Source organism: Nerophis lumbriciformis, linkage group LG21 (assembly GCF_033978685.3).
Source record: "Nerophis lumbriciformis linkage group LG21, RoL_Nlum_v2.1, whole genome shotgun sequence".
Lineage (NCBI taxonomy): Eukaryota > Metazoa > Chordata > Actinopteri > Syngnathiformes > Syngnathidae > Nerophis > Nerophis lumbriciformis.
In genome coordinates this window covers 11,358,066-11,377,500 of record NC_084568.2, presented here as the reverse complement: position 1 = coordinate 11,377,500, position 19,435 = coordinate 11,358,066, and the positions used below count along the sequence as shown (strand labels likewise).

The 19,435-nt window shown below is 38.8% G+C and overlaps 1 protein-coding gene across 1 annotated transcript in view; it reads right to left on the bottom strand.

Moving 5' to 3' along the window:
- The window catches only part of pbx2 (pre-B-cell leukemia homeobox 2), a 23,309-nt gene extending 3,886 nt beyond the window's left edge, over window positions 1-19,423 (bottom strand). The window contains exons 1-7 of the mRNA XM_061983075.2: window positions 19,099-19,423; window positions 18,457-18,530; window positions 15,352-15,596; window positions 8,106-8,296; window positions 7,895-8,030; window positions 4,613-4,754; window positions 2,363-2,457 (exon numbers count right to left, since the gene is read on the bottom strand). Coding sequence (XP_061839059.1) covers window positions 2,363-2,457; window positions 4,613-4,754; window positions 7,895-8,030; window positions 8,106-8,296; window positions 15,352-15,596; window positions 18,457-18,530; window positions 19,099-19,331 — 1,116 coding nt within the window. The 5' untranslated portion in view covers window positions 19,332-19,423. The remainder of the gene's footprint in view (window positions 1-2,362; window positions 2,458-4,612; window positions 4,755-7,894; window positions 8,031-8,105; window positions 8,297-15,351; window positions 15,597-18,456; window positions 18,531-19,098) is intronic.
- Window positions 19,424-19,435: the final 12 nt, after the last annotated feature.

Genomic DNA, 19,435 nt, shown 5'->3' with positions numbered 1-19,435 from the left:
AAGTCTGCAGGCTTTAGGGCATTTTCTATTCGGGCTCCAGTACTCTGGAATGACCTATTGGCAACAGTTAGAGATGCTACCTTAGTAAAAGCATTTAAGTGCCATCTTAAAACTCATTCGTATACTCTAGCCATTAAATAGCCCTGTTTTTGGACCAGTTGATCTGCTGTCTCTCTTTTCTGCTCTGCCCCCCTTTCCTGCGTATAGAGGTTATCAGGTGACCACGGCTCAGCCTCCACGGATGAGGCACCAGCTGTTTCAAGTCGGGACCCAGGATAGACCACTCCTCTTTGCATCAGTTGGTGACGTCTCTGCGCTGCTGACTTGTCTCCATTCAAGACGATCCCCTGCTGGTGTCCCAATGGACTGGACTTTCACATGAAGACGGGACCCGGGGTGACCACTCCTTATGCATCAGTCGGTGACGTGTCTACATGCAAGAGGATCCCCTGCTGGCCTCACTATAGACTGGACTCTCACATTATTAACTGAATTCACTCAGCATCGTTGTTCCCATTGGGTTGACTTTTTTCTTGCGCTGAAGTGGGATGTTGTTGTGGCTTGTGCAGCCCTTTGAGACACTTATGTTTAAGGGGAATATAAATAAACTTGATTGATTGATTGAGTGAGTATATTCAATTGGTGAAAAAACAACATTCCTGGTTTAGAATTGTAACAAGAGGAACTTCAGTTTTTGGGCAATTTTTTTCTATCATTTACAATACTTATGTAAGACAATAACTTTTTTATGCATTCTAAATCGTAAATAAACGCTAGCAAAAGTCAGCTAACAATGCAGCAAGTTCCGTCACTATTTCACCTATAAAGCGCTCTAAAAACATCCAATAATGTTTTATATACATGCTGTAAGTATACATGTTTTGCAGTAACATTCATAATACCCTGTAATACTTACATATTTTCCTCATTTTAAGCATACAGCGGCGTATTAATTTCACAGACGCATCACAACTGTCACTTTTTCCTTCAACAAACACTAAGCATCATGTAGCATTATTACTAAGTGCTAAACAAGATACACAAACTATCAACATATAAAAAATATATGTACATAATAAATCCCTTACTCACTAGGATGCTGACTGATGGATGGTTTATATCTTCCCGTCTACATGAAGAATTCATCATAATTCTCACAAAGGGTTAAAAAAAATTAAAAAGCCGCAAACGAGCGTCCTTTTGTGCCTTTTTCGCCATCTTCGCAACTAAGTTGGATGTCAAAGTTGACCAACTTGTCGGTTTGTGTCCACAATCAACCTTTTACTATCCAGGGGAGAGGCTAGAGCCGCAAGTTTTTCCCTACACATTGAACCCTGCGGCTTATAAAACGGTGCGACTAATTTATGGGGTTTTCTTTGCTGACGGCCATAATGCAAATACTAAAAAAAAAATAAAAAAAAGCTAACACACTGAAAAGGTGAGTTATTGTTTGTGCTATGGCGCCATGTTTTGGATGGGTTTGCTCACTGCAGTGTCCTTCCATTTAGTGCTTTAAACTGGAAGTACTGTTCCGTCTTCTAGACGTTTGTCAGTTTTACAGTACAACTAAAACAATTCTTACTTACTAAACCGTCCCATGTGTGATGTCTGTAGGAGTGTTTTCATACATATTTGTATTGTCTGTGTTAGTATTATTAACTTACAACGGCATTCTCTTTGTATATTTCAGTTTCGTAAATTCACCAAAACGTCACTGGGGAGTTATTGAGTCTGTTTAGCTGATTGGAGAGCTAGCTTCCGCAGCTAGTGGGTCCATTACAATGAGTTCTGTTTTGTTTGATCAGCGGTTTACTGCCGTGTTACATTTTTTTAATGTTTTTTTTATGGGCGGAAGTGTGTACTTCCATTAGCTGCCTTGTTAGCCACCTAGTACTTGCCATATTTTATGACTTAGAATGCATAAAAAAAAGAAAAACGTGTTCCTGTCTTACGTTTTTAGTGAATGTTAGGCAAAAATTCCAGAAAAAGTGCAGTTCCCTTTAATTTGATTAAAAAAGCTTCGATTCGATAGGATGTTTAAATTGTGACGTAAAACTTCCCTAAAAACACACTACTCAGAAAGAAATGTAAAGAGTTTGGGTTACAGCAGCTTGTAGAAATACTGCTCGTGTTTTTTCTCATTGCTGTACGTTTGGAGTTTTTGTTGGGACTAGCTACAGAGGAAGCTGGACTTGTACAGCTCACACTGAACACTCAATCGGGTGTGTGCGCTCCACCTTGACCCAGAACATTGAAATCTTAGCTGGTTGTGGTACTACGGATGAACCATGACACTGCTTTTAATGCTGTGCACGTGTGTGTCCAATTGTGCAAAGTTGACCGTTTGTTCTCCTGCGTGTACCTGCATTCCCATTTGGTAAGAAGACTGCTCGCTGTTCACAGGCGGGACGCCAAGGAAGAGATCAGCGGACCCAGACAGCGAGAAGGACCCTGACCCTGCAGACAGATTTTGACATTTAATGACAGTAAATACATAAATGTACATTATACAGTTCTACCCTTGTTACGCTGGACAAAAGCGCAGACTTCAAACTGGCGACGGGTCTTTGAATTGTGAAAATCGGTTAAGTAAAACATGATTTATCATAAATATTTTTCTCCATTAAGCAATGAAACATGACACCACCTTCCTATTGGTAGAAAAAAAGGTCATTATTTAATCAAAGCATGAGCAGCCATTTGGTTGCAGCGGTAGAGGTGGAAATGTGAGCCCGCAGTGCCATCAAGTGGCCAAAGGATGCATATTGTGTCTTCGAAAGGGACAACTTTTTTTATCAAGATGATCGAGGATGTTGTATTCATATTAAATTGTTGCAAAACACTTTTCCACCACTTGTGAAGAAGTCTGGTGCTAAAGACTTAGAGAAGTTTCTTAAGCGCAAAAGATATGACTAAAGTGGTGAAGCTGTATTTTCATTTGCAATTTAATTTTACTGGCAGTTTAATTTACTCCTGGTTTTGGAGTATAAATATTTGTGGTTTTGGCACCAGCCGCTAGACTACATCTGACCAATCTAAGTCCATGAGCATAAACTGATAAAGCCTAATTGTGTGAAAGGCGAAACGTCTTCAAGTCCAACAGTCCAGTTGCAATCGAATGAATGTCCTGAGAAAATAGTTTAGTTATTATTAATTCAGATAGAATTGTTTTAATTTCAGCACTGCACATAAAAAACTTACACATTTTTATTATTTTTTATTCATTCGGTTAGAATTTTTTTATTTTAGCACTATTTTATTTTTCGTCCCTTTGTTTCCACTATATTTGAGTTGTATTTATTTTTGTAATCAGCCTGACCTAAGCCTTGATAATAATATTTGCGATTAACTCATGCTTTCATACGATTTGACAAAGTATATCCTGTTCAACTGTAAGTAGGTTAGATAAGAGTTATCAAATATGAGTATAATCAAGAGTGAGATTACTAATTCAGAGTTAATAATAATCTGTAGTGGAAAAGTTGGGCCCCAAGGTCAAAAAGGTTAAGAACCGCTGATTTACACAATCAATTATTACTTGTAATTTGTAAAGTGTAACATTCTGAGCCCTTGCCTGACTTTAAAGGTAAACCATAATTATAATTTAACTTCATTCACGTTTGTAGTTTGCGAAACTTTTCCTTTTTCTAGTTTTTTCCAACACATTGAACCCTGCGGCTTACAAAACGGTGAGGCTAATTTATGGGTTTTTCTTTGCTGACGGCCATAATGCAAATAGTTTAAAAAAACAAACAAGCAAACACACTGAAAATGTGTGTTATTGTTTGTGCTACGGCGCCATCTTTTGGATGGGTCTGCTCACTGCAGGTGCTGCAGTGTTCTTCCATTTAGTGCTTTCAACCGGAAGTAGAAGTGCTGTTCTGTCTGTTTTACAACATAACTAAAACAATTCTTACTTACTAAACTGTCCCATGTGTGATGTCTGTAGGAGTGTTTTCATGCATATGTGTATGTGCTATTGCAATGAAGATAACTTCGTTGGCATTAGCTAATATGCTAACATGAGGGTCTGTGTTAGTATTATAAAACGTCACCGTGGAGTTATTGAGTCTGTTGAGCTGATTGGAAAGCTAGCTTCTGCAGCTAGTGGGTCCATGACGATGACTTGTGTTTTGTTGGATGAGTCGTTTTATTGCCGTGTTACAGGAACCGTTTGGAAACAATTAAGGTATGTAAATAGACATTTACAAAATATTTCTGTGTAAATAACTCATTTCACAACGTATATATCTGCGGCGTATAGCCCGGTACGATTAATATGAAAAAATATTTGTTTTCTTCTTAAATTTAGTGGGTGTGGCTTATATACCGGTCCACAAAATACAGTACACATATTCTATTCGTATTCTAAGTTATAAGAGGGGTTTGTTACATATTTAAAATTTTTTACATAGAAAGGGAAAAAAAGGAAGCCAGCCGAGGCAAAATTAAAACGTCTAGGGTAAGATAAAAGTAAACACAAAACTATATAGATATGAAAAACTATCTGGGACTCCAAAGGTTGTATAACTACTGACACTTTCCCTCCACGATAGATTGCAAATACTCCCAACACCGTCAACTAGAGCCTTTACCCTTGTTTGGGTTGTACCTGTAGAGTTAGGAGTGTGCGGCGAGTCGTCGCCCTGTCGCGCCCCTATAGCCGTCTTCATGGCGTAGAGGTTGGCCTCTTCCTGGAACTTGCCGATGTTTTTCTTATAGCGGATTCTCTTGTTGCCAAACCAGTTTGAGACCTAAAAGGGGGAAAGCAAGATAGTTGTAAAAAACATAAGTATGAGGTTCACAACAGCTAAGGGGAGTTTGATAAAGTAAAGGTCTGCATCAGCATATCACATTCCGTGTGTGTCGTGTGTGCTGGTACGACTAGAAAGTTCCTTGAATCACAAGTTGATTTTAGGAGATTTTACACAGATTTGGAACTTGAATGGCCACAAAATGTGAAACGCAAACATGTTCTACCATTAAATATGCTTGTATAATATACATTGCTAAAGATAAAATACATGTATAGAAAATAAATATAAACCCTAAACCAAAATATAAAGCAGGGGTTACGGCCCGCGGGCATCATGAGTTTAATAAGGAATCTGGCCTGTGGGGTGTTTCCAAAATAATTTTAAATATCTGGCAATCTTATCGCTGCAAATATGCCACCAATTTGTGAACAACGTGAGTAAATCAGGTCTATGACCATGAATTTTTTTAAAGTAATTACAGCACAGCATTTACTTATTAGCTGATTGGAGAGCGAGCTTGTGCAGCGAGAAGGGCCATGACGATGACTTCTGTTTTGTTTGATCAGCTGTTTTACTGCCAGTGTTGGGTTAGTTACTGAAAAACAGTAACTAGTTATAGTTACTAGTTACTTCATTTCAAAAGTAACTCAGTTACTAACTCAGTTACTTACACCAAAAAGTAATGCGTTACTGTGAAAAGTAACTATTTAGTTACTTTTTTTTTTTTAAACTTTTTTTTTAAAGCTCCAATTAATGCCCTTTTAGCCTTCATGTCAGTACTGTTATTGCACTGGAGAATAATACAATCTGTTGATCAACTTGACATGCATTTGCATCACTGAACTCTGCTAAGCAATGTGGTCTACATACAACACACAAAGACAAAGATATGTTACAAAGGCCAATTTGTTTCTGTCCAGATCAAATTGACAAAACTATTTTAAATAGCTGCAACATAACATACATAAGTAACAAACAGCATAATAACAGCATAGCTGTAAAGCAAGAAAGGCACACACTACATACACAAAGCCTAACCAGGCATTTTTTCCCCAAGAAATTCTGACACAAAATCATGTCTGAAGCCCAGAACACTCTACACATTTCCCCAGTTTTAGTTTAGAGATAAGGAAAGATTGGCCTGGCCCACTAGCATCCCTCTTTATGTTTGTGAACTTTATAGTCTATACATTTAGAGTGATGTGATAATCAAACACTCTAGAAGTCTAAAATGAAAGAGTATATAAGAGAATTGACAGCAACGTTCCCTCTAAGGAGCGCGCCTGTGCAATTGTGCACTGCTCAAGCGTCCTCTGCGCACAACAAATCTATGCCACGCACAAAATCAAATAAAAAAATAAGCGCATAACAATTTTCGACACGACACGGACACGACAGAGAAAACCATTTTCGTCATCATTGTTCAAATATAATAATACATCTGTCGAGACGCTTTGAGGACATGAATTCCATCCATCACATTACTGAGCAAAACTCTTTATTGTCGGCCATAAACACATCACTGTTATATCAACAGCAGCCGCTCGCTCTTTCTCACTTGCGCCAACACATGCACATATGGCACTTAGCCAGTGATGCGTTTACAGCCACACAAAAAGTCGGACAACTCCAACACCACACATAAAGTGTCATTCTAGGTCGTTACTCGATGATTTACCAATCAAATGTGTGCCTATTCTAGTGTCATTTATTAGGAATCTTAATTTATAAATTTTAATCATTAAATGCTGTTAATATATTAAATACATACTAATAAAAATATATTTTTTACAAACAGGAAGTTGCAGGAATGTACACATGATCCCCTGCTTACATCTCATTGTGCAACATGTGAATGTTTTAATGGGAACTAAATGCAATGTCTGAAAGGGGTACAAACTATTTCCGAAGCAGGACCTCCACCCAGACAAACAATACAAGTACACAGTTCATGAAAAACAATATTTTTTGTTATTGTCATTGTAAGTGGGCCTAAACACGTATATTAGAAATTGAAATGACTGCTGTCATTTGATTACCGGTATAATAATAAGAGAATGTTGTCTGTCTATCTGTGTTGGCCCTGCGATGGGTGGGGACTTGTCCAGGGTGTACACAGCCTTCCGCCCGAATGCAGCTGATAGCTCCAGCGACCCCGAAAGGGACAAGTGGTAGAAAATGGATGGATGGATGGAGATTGAACTTGTTATTTAGTCAGGTTTGGGACAGGTGTGCTGCTGGTGTAGCCACAGTGTGCACGTCTGATGTTGCTCACATGGGCTCCACTCAATGCTCAGGGAGTTTTTGCGTTTGCTCACACACATGAAAAATTAGAGGGAACATTGATTGACAGAGTGTGTGTACCTTCAGTGCTGAATGATGGTGGTGGAGGTGAAGTGTCATTGGAGTCTCTGTCTCTCTTTACTAGCTTCGTCGAAGCATGTTGCTTATGTAGCTTGTTTCAGCAGATTTGAATTGCTGTTTTGGGTAGTAGATGGGATCTTTGATCCAAAGCACAATTTACATTTAACTAAAATGTTATTTTCTTTGTGCTCGACAAAAGAAAAGTAGTGAAAATATCTCCATGTTCGCAAACTCGACTTCTGGCTCCGCCATGATCAGACACGACCCCCCTCTCCTCCCTCACACTCACTCACACACAGAGCGCATGTCTCTCTCTCTTCTCCGGCTTGTGACACAAGAAGAATCAGAACGATGACACAGCAGCGCTCCGATAAAACACACTTTATACTACATAAAAAGTAACGTAAAATAACGCAGTAACGCATCATGTAGTAACGGTAACTGAGTTACTGAATATAAAAAATAACGCGTTAGATTACTAGTTACCGCCGAAACTAACGGCGTTACAGTAACGCGTTACTTTGTAACGCGTTAGTCCCAACACTGTTTACTGCCGTGATACGAACACAGTTTGTAAACAATTATGGTATGTATATAAACAATTACAAAATATTTCTGTGTAAATAACTCATTTTACAATGTATATATGTGCAACGTAGCCGGTGTGGCTAATATATTATTTTTCAAAAATTTAGCTGGTGCGGCTTATATTTAGGTGCGCTCTATAGTCCGAAAAATAGGGTAGTTTAAAACTAAAAAGAGACTTATTGTACCTGAGAGACGGTGATTCCACAATTTTTGGCAAGTTCTTCTTTGGCTTCTTCACTTGGGTAGGGGTTGGACAGGTGCGAGTAGAAGTACTCGTTCAGGACCTCTGTGGCCTGCTTGCTGAAGTTGCGCCTCTTACGCCTGCCAGGTGGTGAGATAGTCAAATGCGCTTTTGAGAAATAAAGTGTTAGCAAGGATTAGGGAGAAGGGTTCCACCTGGCATCCAGGAAGCGGGACCGGAGGATCATGACGGCCTCGCAGGTACTCTGCTTGAGCTGCGTCTGGATGGAGCTGAACTTCCGGTGGATGATGGCCACCATGCGCTCGATCTCGCGCGGCGTGACGGGCCGCGTGCGCGACTGCTCCCTCAGCAGGTTCATCACGTGGGTGGTGAACTCGGTGCACGCCTGGACACACGCAAACAAACATGTCTGTTAGTTTCACGCTGGTCTGACAAACATTTTTAACAAGACACTCCAACCCAGTGGTTCTCAAACTTATTTCACCAAGTTCCACCTCAGAAAACACTTGGCTCTCCAAGTACCACCATACTGACTAACATTTAAACACAGTAGCTTAGAAGGCCTAAGTATTCATTAAAAACTAGACAAATGTTTTATTCAACAAGTATATTTAACATTTTTGGCGATTGTATCATTACAGTTTGAACAGGAACACTGTGTTTGAATATAGGAATGTAAAACACTGTACTTTAACAGTGAATCAAATCTTTCACACGCCACTAGATCAGGGGTAGGGAACCTATGGCTCGTGAGCCAGATGTGGCTCTTTTGATGACTGCATCTGGCTCTCAGATTAAATCTTAGCAGACATTGCTTAACACGATAAGTAATGAATAATTCCACTGGAGTCTGCTCCGAGTGTTGCGGACTGAGACTTGTCGTGCGACTTGCCGCAGTAGCAAAAACAAAACAAAGCGGGACCGGTAACACACCAGGAATGAAGGCCAAAAAATTAATGTCCTGGCAAAAATGGGAAGTTTTGAAGACGTGCTGCAGGCGACCAACACTGCAAGGAGTGAAAAGGGGGCGTGGTCACGTGAGTGACCGAAAAAGATTCCGTACAAAAATTCAAATGCCCAAAACATTTTTGGGAAGATTTATTGGCAATTACAGTGTTTTTATTCCTAAATGAATTGAAATTGAAAAATGGGCTCCAGGAAAAAGATAACTTTTTAATGCAGAGCAAACAGGCTGGTTGCTTGTGCACTGGTTATTATCTACTTCACATATATAATACTAAATAATGATATCATAAGTGTATGTACTGTATTTGCTAAAAGGATAAAAGGATGATACCAATATACGTCAAAATGCTAAGAAAATGGGTCCATCTCTTGTCACTATGAGCAATATTTAAAGCTCTTGCAATGGCACATATACAAGAAGATGTTGACTAAATTATATATTATTGGCAAAATAAATGTTTGTATACAGTTTTTTTTCTTACAAATATATTTGACTGGTAATAATAAAAAACATTACACAGTGGTTGTATATACAATATGCAGCATGGCTGTGTGATATCTAAAAGATTACCCTGCAACAGTGTTATAAACTCCCAAAGTGTAAAATCTATTGAAAAAATGTAGTAAATTCCTACATTCACAACTGGATGTTGTCTAAAGAAATATTGTGTTAACTTGCAATCCATAAAACATACTTTTCACTGTGCGGCCACACACAGAAGTCAAAGACGCACCTCCCAAATTGTTTACACATTTTTATCATTCAATTAAAAACTATCCAAATAAACAATACTTTCCAGACCCACCACTTAATAACTACATGTACAATGTAATATATATATATATATATACATATATATGTATATATAAAAAATAAAAAAATAAAAAAATAAATATATATATATATATATATATATATATATATATATATATATATAAAAATATATATATGTTAAGTTTGCGCATCTAATGTCTTATGTGTGCTGGTATGACAATAACTTTCCTTGAATAGCTACATTATTACAGCTCTATAATCTCATATTTAGGCTTTAATAAATAAATATACAATACGTCTGCACATAGAGGAATGCTATTACGTCGTAAAATATGTGTTATGTATTTTAGAGTGCATATGTGTTCGTTATGAGAGTATGAGCTATATTCCGGTGTCGAACAATTTTGCATGACAGATAGCATAGATTTAGAAAAAAATAAATACCACTGTTTGCGGTGAAAGTTACGTACGCAGATTTCACCCCTGCTGACGAAACTTTTTTGCGCACACCAAACTTAATAAATGAGGTCTACCAGAGAATTAGAAGCTTCTCAAATACAAATGTTTTAACTGCACATCATTTTCTTTTGTCATTTGAACAAGACCAGCAAAGTGGAACCTCCAAAGTCACAAAATTTGGGATTTTCATTATTTTTTCCGTACATGAATACGTGGTTTGTATGTTGAATCACGCTAAAACTCTGGAGCTGTATCCCACGAGTGTGTTTTGCGTTGTCTTGGATGTGTGATGACGACCACAGAACACCGAACAAAACCTTCTGTGATGTGGCAAAGCAGTCGTCTGTGTCCTGGCTGCTCAGTAAAATACGGCTAAGGTGACAATTACTAAAGAAACTCGCTTCTCGAGAAAAGGTTATGTCAAACAGAAACTGCACAAAAACACGTTTTTTTTAAAGCATTCTAAAATACAGCAAGTAGGAAGTGGCTAACAATGCAGCAAGGGTGTACACTGTTCCGCCCATAAAACCCTCTAAACACATCCAAAAAGCGCCAACACACACTCCATTTACATGTCATGACCTTAATATGAACAAGTATTAGCGATATTGTTATTATAAGCGATAACACAAAGGAACTACTTTTAGCGGCTAACTAGCTTATGCTGCTATATTGACATTGAGCTGCTGCATTGCCTCTGAGTTAGTGAAAGTTAATTCTAGATTATAAATCATGCCTCTCACGAGGATAGTAGAAGGTTGTGGACTAGGGTTGTTCCAATTCAAATAATTTGGTACTGTATATTGATATTGAAAAAATGTCAATATTGGCTTTATCTTAACAGACAATCTTACAATACAATAAACATATGTTTCCTATTGCACTCAAAGAAAATTTTTAGAAGGTTAAAATATAAATTAAAAGGCATTAAACACATTGGGCTTTTCTTGTTGCATTCAAAGAACAATTTACAAATTTCCTTTTTACATAAAGTTTGACAAAATCAAGGATTAGGTTAAAATATACTAAAAGGCTTTATTTACATTATATTAAATGTTTCATGATTTATGCTTGTCACTCCTGGTCAGTGCTTTAAGAAAAATACAATTATTAGTAAATACTAGGGCTGAAACGACGCGTCGACGTAGTCGACGTCATCGGTTACGTAAATACGTCGAGGACGTTTTTGTTCGTCGACGCGTCGCATATTTACGTCACACTACCGTCATGGCGGAGCGCAAAGCAGACGATGCGAGCGGTGCGAAAAAAGCACGCCAAAAGTCGTCAAAAGTGTGGGAGTATTTCAATAAACGGCCTAAGAAGAAACGCTACTTTTACTCCGCTACTTTTATCTACATTCAGCTCGCTACTCGCTACTAATTTTTATCGATCTGTTAATGCACGCTTTGTTTGTTTTGGTCTGTCAGACAGACCTTCAAAGTGCCTGCCTTACTGGTGACGTTTCACTTCGTTCCACCAATCAGATGCAGTCACTGGTGACGTTGGACCAATCAAACAGAGCCAGGGGTCACATGACCTGACTGGCTCCGAGCTAACTTCGGGTGTTACCATTTAGTGGTCAATTGAACGGAATATGTACTGTACTGTGCAATCTACTAATAAAAGTTCCAATCAATCAATCAAAAGTGTGAAGGAAAAAAGACCCTTTTTTTATTTCAACCGTAAAGACTGACTGCACAGTTCCTGTCTTCACAATAAAAGTCCCGCTCCATCGCGCCTGCGCTTTCAAAATAAGAGTCTCCGAAAGCCATCGCAAACAAGCTAGCAAGCTACGGAGTTTGCCGCCAATGTATTTCTTGTAAAGGGTATAAAAACGAATATGGAAGGTGGACAAATAAGATGCCAAATAACAACCACTTTCATGTGGTATTAGACAGAAAGGAGGAACTTTTTTTCTCCTCCATTTGAAAACGTGGACGTTACCAGCACTGCTTCCTGATTACAATCAATGCAAGTCATCAGAATCAGGTAATACACCAACTTATATTCTTGTCTTCATGAAAGAAAGGAATCTATATGTTAAACATGCATGTATAATTATTAAAACACCGTTAACATGTAAACAAAAACGGCAAAATAAATAAATATAAATTATATACTGTATATATCAATGTATGTATATATATATATATATATATATATATATATATATATATATATATATATGTGTGTGTGTGTGTGTGTGTGTGTGTGTGTGTGTGTGTGTGTGTATATATATATACACATATATATATATATATATATATATATATATATATGATATGTGTGTGTATGTTACTCAGTACTTGAGTAGTTTTTTCACAACATACTTTTTACTTTTACTCAAGTAAATATTTGGGTGACTACTCCTTACTTTTACTTGAGTAATAAATCTCTAAAGTAACAGTACTCTTACTTGAGTCCAATTTCTGGCTACTCTACCCACCTCTGCTAATAATGTTGTTGTATGCACACTGTGTCGAGCGGAAATGGCCTATCATAGCAGCACAACGGCAGCGTTCTTGCCATCACCATCAACTAGTCAATCGTCCGCGTGAGTATACGTTGTCATCATTACACAAAAACATGAATGTGTCATTTGTATCTGCGTTGTAAATTCATAAACTAAAGCACCGTTTCGCTCTGAGAGGAGCGTTTGGCGTGCCTGTTCAGTGTTTACAAAGACGCGCTCCTCTTTAACGCCAACGTTAATTAGTTGTGCAAATACCTTTTACAACATTAACAATTACGTATACTATGTACAAACGAACAATTAACTTTCACTTTAATCATACTATCATTGTTGTGTTATTAAGCAAAATAAGCAAAAGTTTTACTTTTGTTGAAATGTTTACACTGTTGTTACAGAATATTTCATTTTGCACTTTTTTGTATTGGATGTTTATCTTTATTTCTGCACATTTTAGAAAATAAGCAATACTTTTACTTTTGTTGAAATGTTTACACTGTTGTTACAGAATATTTCCGTTTTGCACTTTTTTGAATTGGATGTTTATCTTTATTTTTGCACATTTTAAAGCAAAATAAGCAATACTTTTACTTTTGAAATGCTTATACTATTGCAGAATATTAAGATTTGCACTGGATGTTTACTTTTATATTTGCACATTAAAAGCAAATAAGCTACTTTTAATTTTGTTAAATGTTTACATTGTTACAGAATATTTTGTCATGTTGTTGTCAATGTTGACTGAGTGGCCATACTTTTTTTTTTGTAAATAAAAGCCATGCCTTTTGAAAAAACTGGCCTACATTTATTTTTTCATCTTCATTTTAAATAAAAAAAATAATCGGTAAAAGGAATAATAATCTATAGATTAATCGAAAAAAAAAATCTATAGATTAACCGATTAATCGAAAAAAAAAAAAAAAATCTATAGATTAATCGATAGAAAAATAATCGTTAGCTGCAGCCTTAGTAAATACTAATGGATAAATGCACACAGGTAAGCCACGTAGCAGGTAAAACACACTTTTGTTCAAGACAAAACACTAATTGTAGCATTTTTTTACAAAATATAATAATTTCACTTGTATTAGTTGACTGTTAATTGGGCAGTTGTAACTCCACTAATATTTGTCATCAATCCAAGCAGCTGTGTGCACGTTTACGTATCTACATGTTATGTATCTACATGTTATGTATCTACATGTGCACAGCAGGGGAGCTGGTTAACTCATGAGAGTAGCCAATGTGTGTTTGTGAGAATGGCTGAGTGACGTCAGTGAGTGAGTGGGCGAGCAAAGAGAGAGAGCGGTAGCGCTACACTGTGTCCTGCAAAACTAATAATAAAGCAACCAGATTGTAACGAATCGGCGGCCTCGTCATTCTGACCTGAAAGTGGAGCTTAGCAGACCCATTGACGAGTGAAGTGTTAACTCGACAAAAACATCGACCCTGAAGGGAACTTCTGCCCTGTGCTCCTCTACTTTGGTCTGCACCGGAGCCGAACAGCAGGACAGGTGTAACAACAACATCATTACCTGTCACTCTTTAAAACTCCTTGTGCAGATCTGAATGCTTATTATGTAAATGTTTATCTAAGTTTGAAGCAAAGGCGCTAATACTAATCGCCACATTTGGCGAGGCGTGTTTTAAAGCAACATTTGAAGCGCTGCACTTCCGCATTTAGAGCGTCACCTTTACAGTTAGTTTTGAAGCCCAAATACCTCCATATTGCGTTTCACGCACACTCTTTATTAACCAGTACAATTGTTGTTTTTTTCCATTCCTCCTCTCCAAGATGTTATTGCTTGTATGCACTTTGTGTGTGCATTCTGACAGACAACATCATGCGTCTCGCCTCTGTAGCTCCCTGCCACACAGCGGGCATTCAGATGAAAGAACAGTACCGGTACTTTTCAAAAGGCAGTGTAGTACCAATTTCAATCAATTGGTATTGCGGTATTTTATTAGTACCGGTACACCGAACAACCCTGTAGTGGACCTAAACCCACAAGTTGGTCAACTTTGACATCTAACTTAAACCCGGAGATGGCGAGAAATACACAAAAAGACACTCGTTTTCGGCAACTTTTTTTAAACCCTCGGTGAGGATTGTGATTAATTCTCATCTAAACCGGAAGGTATAAACATCCCATCAGTCCGTGAGAGCAGACATTGTACAGTAAATTTTTCTTATTTTTTATGTGCCATGATTAGTAGTGTTGTTGTTGTTGAAGAGAACTTTGTGATGCGTCTGTGAAATTAATATGTATGCTTAAAATTAGCAAAACACGTAAATATTACATGTTATTATGAATGTTACTACATTACATGTATACTTATAGAGTGTATATAAAAACCTTGATGGAGGTTTTTTAAAGCGCTTTATAGGCGGAATAGAGCGACTCCTATTAGCTCCATTGTTGGCTGACTTTCACTAACATTGATTTATGAGTTACAAGGCATTAAAAAAGAACATATGCGTTGTTGTCTTACATAAGGATTGTGAATGATAGGCACAATTCCAAAAAAGTGCAGTTGTATGCCAGTTAGAGTGTTAGTCACAAAACATAATTATAAACATTATAACATAATTGTATCTATTCAAATGTATTCCTATGGAGATGATCTGTATGAAGAAAGTGTGTTTGACTGAGAGGTTCCACTGTACACGATGTTCATGTTGTGAGTTAGTGTGTGGCCGGGCAAAGTTAAGCGGCCGCCCTCTGGGGCCGACGCGAGCGCCGGCGGAGGTGGTGTCGTGACACTCTACCTGCTCATACTTCTCCAGCTCAGTGTGGTAGATACTGCGAATCTGGCTCAACTTGCTTTTGTAGTCCGAGTGCTCCAGTGAGCTGTCGGGCGACATGGCGCCCGAGCTGGTGGCCGCCGAAACGGCCGCGGCTGCGCCGCCTCCTTTCTCGGGCCCGGCCACACCCTCTGCCAGGAGCATGTTGTCCAAGCGCACCAGCTGCGGGTCCTGGGACTCCTCCTCCTGGTTGTTCCTCATGGACAGGCCTGTCACCAAGGCAATGACATCTCTGTGATATTTCAACTTGCATTTAATGTAAATTCCGGACTATAAGCAGCTACTTTTTTCCTACACTTTGCACCCAGCAGCTTATAAAACGGTGCGGCTAATTTATGGATTTTTATACGCTGACGGCCATTAAGCAAATAGTTTCCATTAAACACATGCTAAGACATTTAAATTGTGTGTTATTGTTTGTGCTAAGGTGCCATCTTTTGGACGAGTTCGCTCACTGCAGGTTCTGCTGGGTGAATTCTTTCAACCGTTTGCTTCTGTTTAAAGCTTTGAATTGGACATAGAGGTGGAGAATGTTTGATTGAACACATTTTTAGTGATATCAATTACGTGTCGACCGCAAAATATATTGGGATCATTTTATCCACCCAAAAGTTTGTACACCCTGGTATAGATGATACTGAAAAAAGCAGGTTTCGATGTATTTTTGGTGTGTCGCTATTAGGGTTGTACGGTATACCGGTACTAACAAAGTGTTGCGGTACTAATGAATTAAAAAAGGTATTATAGTGCCTTGGAAATATATCGGACCCTTTTTTTTTTTATCCGCATGCTCCCAAGCTGCGGGGACGTTACATGTGTGACGCACAACCAGACCGCATACAAGAAGAAACAGTGTCAAGAGGAAGAAAGGCAAAAAAACCCCGGTTATTTTACTGGTTAATAAAGAATGCACGAAGCGCAATATGGAAGTATTTGGGCTTTAAAACTAATGATAAAGGTGAAGCAAGATCGTATAATTTGCTATGAGATAATTTTCTATAAAAAATGTGAAAACAAACATGTATACATACACTTAAAAACAAATCTGTGTTATTAATTAGTATAAACATGTATATTTTTTTATATTATATCGCTTTGCTCCCTTTTTTAATTGTTGCTGCTTATTGTACAATGTACTTTTTAATAGAGACTTTTAGTAACAATAGCAATATAAAAAACAATAAGTCAGTTTTTCATTTTAAATGTTTTGGAATTCCGCTTTTTAACTTTCTACTCTTTTACCACCGTAGAGTGTGTGCTTTTGTGTCATTAATAACATTTTAGAAAACATCTGTTAACGAAATGCAAGATTTCTCATATTTGTTGGGACAGTACATCTTTGGACATATTTGACCAATATTTAAAGTATATTAAAATTATGCTTGTGCAAGATACTTTTCTAAAACCTTCATTTTGTTAGCGCAATGAGATGTTGTGCACAGCGCTATTATTGTGAAGGGGGAAGTAAGGAGTCGAGTGGTGCCCGTTTGTAGATTGATCTTACAACCATGATGTCAGAGGCGGTATAGTACCAAATATGATTCATTAGTATCGCGATACTATACTAATACCGGTATAATGTATAACCCTAGTTCAGGACGTGATTCGGGGATAATGAGCGTACAGGACAAATTATTTTCCCAAACAAATGTTCCCTCTCCTCACAATGACAGAATTTCACTCTCATTTTATGTTACTGATATTCTGTGTTTAACAGCGCATTCCGTTTTATTGGCCAATTCTGTGACTCGGATGGTCAGGTGAACGCGGAAATAGTATGTATTAGTTTAGTGATTATTTATCAGGCTGTTAGAGCTAGAGATGTCCGATAATGGCTTTTTTGCCGATATCCGATATTGTCCAACTCTTAATTACCGATTCTGATATCAACCGATACCGATATATTCAGTCGTGGAATTAACACATTATTATGCCTAATTTTGTTGTGATGCCCCGCTGGATGCATTAAACAATGTAACAAGGTTTTCCAAAATAAATCAACTCAAGTTATGGAAAAAAAATGACAACACGGCACTGCCATATTTATTATTGAAGTCACAAAGTGCTTTTTTTTTTTTAACATGCCTCAAAACAGCAGCTTGGAGTTTGGGACATGCTCTCCCTTAGAGCGCATGAGGAGGTTGAGGTGGGCGAGGTTGGGGGGGGCGGGGTTGAGGTGGGGGTGGGGCGGGGGATAGGTGGTAGCGGGGGGTGTATATTGTAGCGTCCCGGAAGAGTTAGTGCTGCAAGGGATTCTGGGTATTTGTTCTGTTGTGTTTATGTTGTGTTACGGTGCGGATGTTCTCCCGAAATGTGTTTGTCATTCTTGTTTGGTGTGAGTTCACAGTGTGGCGCATATTTGTAACAGTGTTAAAGTTGTTTACAAGGTCACCCTCAGTGTGACCTGTATGGCTGTTGAGCAAGTATGGCTTGCATTCACTTGTGTGTGTGTGAAAAGCCGTAGATATTATGTGATTGGGCCGGCACGCAAAGGCAGTGCCTTTAAGGTTTATTGGCGCTCTGTACTTCTCCCTACGTCCGTGTACACAGCGGCGTTTCAAAAAGTCATACATTTTACTTTTTGAAACCGATATCGATAATTTTGAAACCGATACCGATAACTTCCGATATTACATTTTAAAGCATTTATCGGCCGATAATATCGGCAGTCCGATATTATCGGACATCTCTAGTGATTCTTTATCAGGCTATCGTACTGTTAGAGCATTGGCACTGTTGTCTTTATTGGAATACAACGTATATATTCTTATTATGACCTCTGCATTTAGTTCATTTAGCCAAGTCAGAGTGCAGGAAAGCATTGGATGCCCCAGCATACATTATGCTGCATGTCTGTTTGTCCAGCTGTTAGCTTTGTCTATTTTAAGCTTGCACAAATGTGCACTTGCCCAGATAAGTGCCGGAGCTTATTGGGGAGTGATGAGTACAGCAAGAACACACGTTAATACGTGGCACACACACACACACACATTACACAAAAGCGAGCATTTGTGCAACTCTCGCTGACAGCGACAATAACAATAAACCGTGCGTGTGTTTTGTGCCTACCTGTCTTTTCCTTGATCTCGCACAAAACACTGAACAATGCAGGCTTCATTCGGTGGCAGTTGAGCGCATGTTTCCTGTGCACACAGAGGGAAATAAACGTGTTAGCGTGGGCATCGCGGTAACAGAACGCCAATAACCAATCAAAACAATAACAAGCCGAGCGATGTTAGCATGTCAGCTAACGCTAGCAGGACTGACTCACTTTGCTGTCAAAATACAGCATGTGACGTTTGTCTACTAGATAATTCACATACGAACGAGCCACACGCGTTAAAAATGACATAATTGAGCAGTAGCTGTCCCAAGTTTAACAGCATTCATTTGGTAGTCGTAGCTAGCTTAGCTTAGCTTGCATGCTAACAATGCCCAAGTTTAAACAGCGTTCAGTTGGTAGCCGTCGCTAGCTTAGCTTAGCTTGCATGCTAACAATGGCTAGCTGTTATAAAAGACAGCAATGTAGCAACAACCTGCAAAATAAACACGTTTATTCGAATATTTGGACGTTTTAATGTGTTTCTTTGTGTGCACAAAGTGTGCCAACATGACGCAAGCAAAACATGGAAGTTGGTGAAAGTTTGCCGTTGTCAACTTTGAAAAAACAACAACAAATGCATGATTTAAAAAAAAAAAGTCAATATTTACTTTGCCTGCGCCTCGTCTAAACTTTGGTCGGTAATTGTCATGATCTGCTGCAGGATGTCGCCGATGTCCCGCCGGGCTTCGTGACCGTTCTCCGCGCCGTCGAGGCCCGGCTCGCCTCCGTCGGAGCGGTGCGCCGCGCCGAGGGCTGCCATCCCCGGGTGGCCGCTCATGGCGAGGCCCCGGCCGTTGGAGGCCCCGTTGGCCGTCAGAGGCTGCTGCTGCTGCTGCAACATGTCGAGCGACGCGCAGTGGCGACGACTGCACGGCCGCCTGTAGTCCTCCACCTGCAGGGAGGCAACAGCGCCACCAGCGAGGACGCACCGTAGCCGGCGGGTCC